At 41.0% G+C, this 10,319-nt stretch overlaps 1 protein-coding gene across 1 annotated transcript; it reads right to left on the bottom strand.

Annotated features, from left to right (window-relative positions):
* Positions 1-2,924: 2,924 nt before the first annotated feature.
* Positions 2,925-3,963, bottom strand: LOC110336154 (olfactory receptor 11A1). The gene has a single exon (XM_021218598.1). It carries the CDS (start codon positions 3,931-3,933, stop codon positions 2,992-2,994), a length of 942 nt encoding a protein of 313 aa, XP_021074257.1. The 5' UTR covers positions 3,934-3,963; the 3' UTR covers positions 2,925-2,991.
* Between the last annotated feature and the right edge of the window lie 6,356 nt (positions 3,964-10,319).

Here is a 10,319-nt window from a genome sequence, read left to right as displayed (position 1 = left end):
CATTATTTCCAGAAGATTTATATCTAATCAGCCAATAGGATATCATCTATAGAATGACAAATAATGGATTACGGAAATTGTTACAAATCATCTCCAATGGTTGTTATACAAAATATTGACACAGGTAGGGCTATTTAACATTCTCCATGACAGGACTTTCCAATGAGATCTTCTTATTGGTCAAGTTCTATTGAAGGCAGGTACTGAGAAAGCAAACCTTTCCTTATTACATACATGTAGAGGAATTACGGAAAAAAGCAATCTTTTAGATTGATCAGTATCTTTTAGATTGATCAGTATGATAGACCATTCCTTAGGCAACAAGGAAGGCAACTAGATTCCAGGCTGCAAGGAACCCATTGGCTGAATAATCTTATTAATTGCTCTGAGATGTGTCAACATCCTCCATTTGCCAGACTTTTCTAATGATAAATACTGGAGAACTCCAAGAGCTGATATACTCATCCATATGCTGAGCTTCCAGCTACTACTGGACTAGTTGTTCTAGCACCTGTAATTTTTCTTTTGTCATAAACCACTGATCAATCCAAATAGGTTGGTCAGTCAGTCACCTTCGTGGTAAGGCTATTGGTGTCTTAGCAGCAATGGCTCCTTGAGCTAAACGTAAATTGTCAGCCCCTTTTATATCTTATTTAAAGACATCCTGGACAGTCTGTAACTGTCTTTGATAATTTTCCTTAACTAATTTGATTTTTTTTATTAGGAGCCTGATCAGTTTTGTGACCAGTCTCTGAAACTGAGATTTGTGTTTTCCACTGCTGTAACAGATCTCTTCCCCATAAGTTAATGACTTTATCAGTCACACATGGCCTTAGTTTTCCTATCTGACCTTCAGGTCCTATATGTTTAAGCCATCTGGTACATTTTTTTTTTTAATTTGGGATAAAGTCCTAACTCCTTGAAATTTGATGTCTACTTCTTGAAGTGGACAACTTGCAGGCCAAGGTTTTGGAGTGATAATGGTGACATCTGCTCCAGTGTTGACCATTCCTTCAATCTCAATATTGTTCACTAGTATTCTTAGCTTGGGGCTTTGATCCTCTATAGAAATTTGCCAAAATATTTTATTTCTGCTCCCTTTTATGTTTTTTGAGTTGTCTATAGAATTTGCCTCAGCCTTCTTATCTGGTCTCACAACATCTGTTTTTAGAGCAATGGTGTTTAATTGTCCTGAGGAAGAGAACTCTCCCTGCTTGGCATTGAGACCTGCAAGAGGCCCCCCTGGGAGTTTTTTGGTAAGGTGTTGCCTGGTTTGTCTACTGTTGCTATACATTTCCTAGCCAAATGTCAGCCTTTGCGACGTCTTTTACGTATTCCAGAAGGCATAGGCTCCCTTTTGGGATTAATTTTATTTTCCCTGCAATTAATTCTGAGATGACCTTGCTCACCACAATTGAAACATTTGAAATTTTGGGTTGTCTCAAGGCCTCTATTGATGTTAACCTTGCCCTCGATGGTCTGATTACTTCCTTGTTCTCAGCATTCAAATTTTTAAAGGCTAAAGACTTGATTGTTGTCTTTCTTTCTTTCTTTCTTTCTTTTTTTGTTTTGTTTTGTTTTGTTTTGTTTTTTCGAGACAGGGTTTCTCTGCGTAGCCCTGGCTGTCCTGGAACTCACTCTGTAGACCAGGCTGGCCTCAAACTCAGAAATCTGCCTGCCTCTGCCTCCCGAGTGCTGGGATTAAAGGTGTGCGCCACCACTCCAGGCTGATTGTTGCCTTTCTTACTGATGGATTTAATATACTTTCTACAGCAGAAGTCAACCTTTGCAAAAAGTCAAGGAACATTTTCTTCGGACCTTGCATAACTTGAGAAAATGGTTCAAGTCTTTTCCTGGTTCTTCGGGATTTTCCCAGGCATTTAAGACTACCAAGTGACACAATGCCAGGGTTCTTCATCATAAATAGCCTGCATGTCTATCTTATCAATGTGACCTTCACCTAGCAGCTGATCTTTAGAAATATCTCTACCCCTGGCTCTGTTTTGTCATGCTTTCTCCTTCATCTCTTCTCTCTACCATGAAAACCATTCTAAATGTAACATGGGTTCTACTATTGCTTTTGCCATATCCTTCCCGTGTTGGGAGATTATCAGTCACTACACTCACATGATAACTCTTAGAATTCCTACCAGTGGCTTGGTAACAACAGCCCCTTGATTTCCTTATAGGTTTCACTGCATCTCCTATTCTGAAGATCTAGTAAATCTAAATAGTCCTGTCTTTTTCTAATATCTTTCCTCCAGCTGAACTTGGAAGCCACTGACAAATCATATTAAAGGGCGTTTATAGTTCACAGAAGTTATGTCACAAATAAGATTTCAGGAAGCTGGTGAATCCGACAATAACCCAGGTCAATAGGAGCAAGATGAGAAAGAATATAATTTTATTCCTTTAATAGAGAGTATATTTCAGGATTCCTTTTAAAATAATTTGTTGTTGTTGTTGTTTGTGTATATATTTATATATGATACTTGTAAAGTTCCTTATGACATATCATTTTGTGGGAAAGAAAATTGCAAGTTCAACCATCAAGTTTGCATGCTCAAACCAAATACACAGGAAAGAACTCTTCAAATGTCATACTACAGTAATATAGATGAACATTGTTCTAGATTTGTGTTTGTATTGGTATCCTGTTGCTATAATTTTGTTTTCCTTAGATATTAGCACCAGTGTTGCATACAGCAGCAGACTACAGAATGGCAATTCAGTACATGTCTTTACAGTGTGATGGTCATCTCAGTGCACTATGTTGTATGCAGTGATCAACTCACAGTAATTAACATAATCTTTTAAACTAACATGAGAAAATTATTTAACTACTATCTTTCCCCCTGAGCATAGATCAGCAGACCTAAAGTGGAATTCTGAGAAGGATCATAGTTACTCCATGTCCAGCCCATTGTGGGAGACTTTTCTATCAAGACACTGACAGTCACTTAGAAAATCTTCCCTGCCCTACTTCTTAGGTCACATTTCAGTTGGTTTGCAGTAGAGAAGCCTTCTTAGTGCTTGCTGCACCTCCTGGTTCCTCAAGGTGTAGATGACAGGGTTGAAGATGGGAGTGACTACTGTGTAGAGCAGGGCAATGACCTTGGAGAGGAGCTGGGAATGGACAGCAGAGGGCACAATGTACAATACCATAAGTGTGCCATAGAATGTGGACACCACAGCCAGGTGAGAGGAGCATGTGGAGAAGGTCTTGGTTCTTCTGGTCCCAGAAGGAACTCTCAGCACAGTCACCACAATCTGAGCATAGGAGATCAGAACCAACCCAAAGGGGACAGTCAGGAAGACCACAGAGAGAACAAATGTAGTCACCTGGACCACTTGGGTATTTGAGCAAGCCAGGACCATCAAAGGTGAGAAATCACAGTAAAAGTGGTCAACTAAATTGGGGCCACAGAATCTCAGCTGGGCCATCAGAGCCACAACTAGTCCATCTACCATGAAGCCAGACAGCCAGACTGTGAGCACTAAACCCAGGCACCACTGAGGCCCCATGAGGAGTGGGTACCGTAGAGGGTGACAAATTGCGAGATATCGATCATATGCCATCACAGCCAGCAGAAAACACTCATCTGTAGCCAGAGAGCCAAAGACAAAGAACTGGAGCAAGCAGCCAGCCACAGATATGGTGGCCTCCTGTAAGAAGCCTTCCAACATTTTGGGCACCACTGTGGAGGTATAGACGATCTCTATGAAGGACAGATTCACCAGAAAGAAATACATGGGTGTGTGAAGCCTCTGGGAGCTCACCACCACCACTGCAATGAGCATGTTCCCTGTGACGATGGAGGCATAGAGGATGGTGAACACAGAAAAAAACAGGAGGTGCAGCCCAGGGACTTCATGGAAGCCAAGAAGTACAAACTCAGTGACAGTTTGATTTCCTGTAGAGATGATTTCCATGGGATATTCGGTTTTCTGCTTGGCTTGACAGGTGTGTCTCTGTTTTCTGTTGCAATTCTAAGACAGAGTATTAAAATGAGGATGGGTTAAACTAGCCTTTATCTTTCTCTTCTTTTAACTATCACCACTTCGTATCCACTTTCTCCATTCTCTTTAAGGTAGCATGCTCCTAATGGCCTAGGGGAGCTTACCCATATTCAAAATTTCAATAAAAAGCAAAAATTTTGTAGTGACTGTCATTATGTATGTCCCTTGACAAGAAATGTTTATGTTCTATAACCATAGCCAAAAATGCTACAAAAGAACTACAATTGATGGAGGAATTATGCAGGAATTCCACGGTCACTGTTAGTTGTTTTTAACCTGAACAGCTTCTCCATCATGTCCCTACTGAGCTGGACATGGCCCTGGTGGGGACAGAGTAACATGGTTCCTGCCCCTGCAACAGAGCCCCAGAGTGGGCATCCAGGAGTGTTGATGGCTGCTGTGGGCAAAAGGCTTGTTTGTGTAATAATTTTACATATTTTTCTGGACCCACTAGCAGTGGGTCCTTCTATAATTACATGATAATTAATATAAATAAATAATATCCATGATAATTACAAACAGCAGGAGTCCAGGAGTCAATGGTGTGGCTATGTCTCAGAAAAAAAGGTAAATGGAAAAGAACTCTAAAAACATGAATTTGAAAATACATAATTTTTCAACTATGCAAAAATATAAGAATGCAATATGAATTATGAGGGGTCTTATGAATCTGAAGGAAAAGAGGTAGCTACACTGTGAACCAGCTTGTCAGAAAGATAGAAAGACAGGCAGATACAAATGAAGGCAGATTCCTGAGTTCAAGGTCAGCCTGGGGCACAGCAAGTCCAGGCCAGGTATGGCAGAAATGGTAATTTCAAGGCAGGGTCCCACCCAACTAGTTTAACATCTGTGCTTAACAAAGGCAGACAGATCTCAGAATTCTTTTTTTTTTTTTTTAAGATCTATTTATTATATCTTAAATACACTGTAGCTGACTTCAGACACACCAGAAGAGGGCATCAGATTTCATTATGGGTGGTTTTGAGCCACCATGTGGTTGCTGGGATTTGAACTCAGGACCTTTGGAAGAGCAGTCAGTGATCTTAACCACTGAGCCATCTCTCCAGCCCCAGATCTCAGAATTCCTTTGCAATGTTAAGAAAGAAAAAAAAAAAAATGCATAGTTTCTGTCTCCTAAGAGTCAACGAGCTGGGGTTGCAGAATACTGATTCATAAGATAATCAAAAGGAAAACCTGGAGTAAGCGACTGGACTGCTATGTAAAATAAAAGACGAGATCTGTGTTCTGCAGGAGATGAGCTGTCCAGAGAAGTTTTAGAGGACACACACACACACACATACACACACACACACACACACACACACGTACACACACGTGCACGCACGAAAGCAGGCAGAACATGAACAGAGAGATCTCTTAGAATAGCAAGCAAGCAGAATATAGACAGAGAAATCTCCGAAGAGAAACCAAAACAGAGAGAAGCAGACTGGGAAAGCTGTATTAAGCAGAACATTGGCCATCAGCTTGCATCCACTATTGGACTTCGAGTTGCAATTTTTGATACTCCCAGACACCCCTTCTCTCTGAACCCCTCTCCCAGCCAAGGCTGATCCTTGGCAAGTCTCACCAATTCCTTTGATTTCAAATTGTTTCTTCCTCTATATTCTACTCCTATATGTACACAGTGGTCCACTGGGGAGCCTTCTTGTCTCTAGGTTTTAGAATCTTTTATCAAAAAGAAAAAAGTATCATCTTTTATCAAAAAGAAAAAAGAAAAAAAAACTTCTAAAACTACCATTTCTTTAGCTTACTAGTTGGTGTGGGATAAGTAACAGAGGGAAAGGAAAGCTCCTGCAGGAGGTGTGAGAACAGAAGGAAAAGAAACCCAGACTCAGTTTGTGGGGTGGAGGGAATCAGGGTAAGGGAAGCTTCCTTTAGAGAGTAGATTTTAAGTTAAGTTTTAAAGGTTGGATAACAGTGGGCCCGCCAGAAGACAGTGAACTGAGCAGTATGACCCTGATGCAGAGGTTTGGTGGTGCACAGTGCTTCTGAACAGCTGATGTGACCCTTGTCCAGCAGGTCTGACTTCACATGCTAACTAGGCGATGAATGGTTTTACCACAGAGAGACTCTAAAGGCTCGCTGAGAGCAGAGAATTGAGAAAAGAGCAAGCCATGCACACATTCTCATAAAGTTTAAACTGTTTCTACCCCATAATAGTAATGAAAGAATATATCACGTATAACAGGAAATTTAGGTTGTCTGACACAAACATCCTACAAAAGCTGCCTAAGGTGAAACTCAAGGCCAAGTGCCTCAGGAGAAAATATGCAGATTCATGCCTTGGCCTCAGGCTGACTCTGTATATTGCATGGAATAATACTTTCCACTCTTATGTAACTCTCGTGCTATATCCTCAGAGGTACAACTGATGATGATGACGATGACGATGATGATGATGATGATGATGATGATGGTGGTGGTAAATAAGAGATAGCTTACATTGCATGTCTCTCCTTAGATCTCCTTGACTAACCTTGTTTCTTTAGCAATGTAAAACTAAGTGTATAGAGGATACTATTTTAAACCTTGAGGATTCCCAATCAAATAAAAAGAGACTCTTGGGGGCTAGAGAGGTGGCTCAGTGGTTAAGAGCACTCATTGCTCTTCCAAAAGGTCCTGAATTCAATTCCCAGCACCCACATGGCAGCCCACACCTGTCTGATATTGTCCTCTGGTGTGCAGATATATGTGCATACAAAGTACCCAAATCATAAATAAATAAACCATTTTTTAGAAGACTATTGCCTTAAGGTGCATTATATTATAGGTACACGCATCAGCAGATAATTGCATCACACTGATGAATTAAACCTCAGTGAAATAGTTTTGGGATTAGTGGTATTGAGTAGCCTGCTATAATTGTGGAAAATGGAAAGGGAAAAGAGGGTATGCCAGATAGAAAAAAAAATGGCTAGACTCTGAGGCAAGAAATGTCACAGCCTGTAAGGGTAAAAAGGGGGCTTCGCATGGAAGGTCACCTCTGAAGGAGAGGGAAGTGCAGTGGTTCTCAACCTGGGAGTCGCAACCCCTCGGGGTGAACAACCGTTTTTCACATCAGATGTTTACATTAATATCCATAACACTAACAAAATCACAGTTATGAAGTAGCAAGCAATCAAATAATTTTATGGTGGGGACTGGAATCACCACAACATGAACTGTATTATAGGGGCATCAGGAAACGTGAGACTCACTGACCAAGAATCAGGTGAGTCAGAGAGCATGCCCCCCTGCTGGTAATACATTGTATCTACAACTTTATCCTGTTGGGCTCAAAGCCTGGCTGAGGACTTCTAGACAGCAGAGCGGCATATTCAGGATGAAACTGAACAAAATTAGGAAAGCCCAGGCCCAAGACAACAATAACAGAGAGGCAGGTAGTCAGACAGACAGACAGACAGACAGACAAATGCAGACAGAGACAAAGATGCAGAGAGAGAGAGAAACAGAAAGAGACAAAGTCAGTGAGAAAAAAAGAGAGTCAGAGAGGAAGACAGAGAGACAGAGAGGGAGACAGACAGACAGACAGACAGACAGACAGACAGACAGACAGACAGACAGACAGACAGAGAACTCACCGAGATGGTATGATAAGACATAGTCAGAGCTTTTCTTTTGTAATATCCCTTCTTTCAGAAACAAGTTCAAGTTCATTCAGCACAGTTCTGCCCTGGAACTTGCTATGTGGACCAGGCTGACCTCTGCCTCCCAAGTGCTGGGATTAAAGGTGTGCACCAGCACACCCCATAAGACAAACTGAAGAACAAACTCTTACAACACATACCAAATGTGTAAAATAACCTCTCCTATAATCCAAATCTGTGTGGCTTCACCAGACTGGGGTTCTGTGCTTTACAGGGTCTGCTGCTATCTCCAGCTCTTTCCCCAGTATCCTCCTTGCCCACTACTACTCTGTCTGTAGTTCTGGGTGGTATGCACTCACTCACTCCATGACTTCTTGATATTTTATCTGCTCTAAATCAAATCTGCAGTTTGTACTCTTTCTACATCATCCCTGAGTCAGACATGAAGTATACTACTCAATCCAGAAAAGCTTCCATGGTCCTAGTCTTCAGCATGTCTAAGGTTCCCCACACTAAGTCTGTTTTCATATTTTGAAAAAAGAAAGAACCTTAGGGTTTTCAGAACATGTCATAACCTCTCCTACTGTCCAAAGAGTGAGGGGTTGGGAAAAAGAGGAAAAGGAAAAGTAGTGAGATTTGAAAACTGCAGAAAAATGAGGAAGAAGCAAGGTGACTGAGAAGTATGTTATTAGGATAGGCTTAAGCAGATATTGAAGAATGAGAATGTTATTAGCATAGGCTTAAACAGATATTGAAGAGTTTGCAAAATTCCCAGGATGGGTGGATGGCTGGCTTTGAAAATAGAAAAAACATGCAGGATAATTTATGAATCAAGATGACCTTAATCATATTAACCGGTCAGAAAATGAGAATATTGAAAAATTGTCTAATGAGCAATGACTCCTTGACAATCCTAACTTAGAGCTGCATCTCTCATCCAACCAACCATGACTCTAGACAGCAGAGAGCCCGCAGCAAAGATCATCACCACTCTGGCAAAGGAGTTCGTGTGACATTTAAGAACACATATTTACAGGAATCTACACTGAATTGTACTTTGTAATTTTCCTCTAAAACATAAGAAAAGTTTACTCCCTTATATACTTATAATAACTGCTAAATGTGTTATTTTTATAAATACCAAACAATAAATAAATTTCAAAGGCTTTAAATGAATATCATATAACTTAAAGTCTATTCAAGTTTTCCCATACCGTGAGATTGAAGGACAAGAGCCAAGGCGAGAACAGTTGGTGTGGGTCCAGAGAAGCACACTAACCATAACCTGGGGAACACAATTGCCTATCCCCCTTCTTTACATGACCAGGAATGCAGGGGAAAGATTGGAATGATCTTTTAAGTAGTCCATGGAGGAAACAGCAACAAGGGACCTTGAAGGAATCAAAGGGAAGTTCCTAAAAATGCTTGCTACAAAATGGCTTTTGTGCTCTCTAAGTTAATGGAAATACATTACTAATTAGAGGGACATGTCTGTCAAAAATAACCTTTCAGCTTTTTATAAAGGGCCTCTGAACTAAGCTGTGAAACTTTATACAGAATAGGAGATCACCTGGGAAGCCTTAGAAAGCAGCAGGCCCTCCACAGACAAAACTGGAGAAAAGAAGATGAGCTAAGGTTCACTTGAAGACTTCAAAGTGGATGAATTTCCCAATTTCAGTTCCTTCCTGCTCGACCCAGAATAATGCAAGGTCATGGTTAGAAACATTTTCCTTGTCACTCTCCATCTCTGAGTCTCCATGGCCTCTTCTAGCTCCCAAGCCATCCTGCCCTCTCACTGTGAGCTTTTTATCATAAGAGAGGGCTGGCAGAAGAGGCCCCTGAGAGCAAATTACAGATTTACTGCAGAGCAGCCTTACTTGAACAAAATGAAGCACCCCACTGAGGCATTATTATCATTTTTAAAAGAATTCCTGCATGTTGGCTTGGCCAAAACTGGAGCAGAAATTTAAAAAGCTACAAGAAACTTTCCTTTTTGTACCATTAGGGAGAAAATGCTCTGCACTCCCCAAGACATCTGACTACCAACTCCCGGACTTTTTCCAATAATTCTCCAACAAATTCACTTATAACTCATTCCCCTATACCATTTGGGGTTCGTATCAGCTATATTTTATACAATGTAATAAATGGAACAGGAACAAAAACATAATGATCTCTAAATCAACCATCACACCTCTATTCTGTCACAGTCTCCTCAATCCAATGGGAAAACCTGATGTGAATCTTTGCATGTTTTCTATGAATACAGAGGAGATAGAGATAAGGAAAGATAGAGGTAGAGAGAAGTGGTTGTAATTGATGACCCACAAAACCAAACAAGAATCATCCAAACATCATCTTATCTCTGATGTTATCCATATCACCCTTTTCCTGCCTGGAGCCTGGAAGACAGTGGTTTTCTCACAAAGAACAGATCAGAAATGGAAAAGTGCCCTGAAGCAAAGCAATGATTATGAGTTATGGAGCCCTCTAATAGCTCAAATCAGAATAATGTTCTCATTTTAAGAGGTTAGAATGATTGGAAGGAAGGAATAGAGAGAACAGAAGAGAGGGAAGGAGCCGGGCATGGTGGTGCATGCCTTTAATCCCAGCACTCGGGAGGCAGAGGCAGGCGGATTTCTGAGTTCAAGGCCAGCCCGGTCTACAAAGTGAGTTCCAGGACAGCCAGAG

This window comes from Mus pahari, chromosome 18 (assembly GCF_900095145.1).
Source record: "Mus pahari chromosome 18, PAHARI_EIJ_v1.1, whole genome shotgun sequence".
Lineage (NCBI taxonomy): Eukaryota > Metazoa > Chordata > Mammalia > Rodentia > Muridae > Mus > Mus pahari.
This window is presented reverse-complemented; position numbering and strand designations above follow the sequence as displayed.

Bases quoted from the DNA above. Each gene is read 5' to 3' on its own strand.
- LOC110336154 (XM_021218598.1), bottom strand. From the start codon at position 3,933: ATGGAAATCATCTCTACAGGAAATCAAACTGTCACTGAGTTTGTACTT.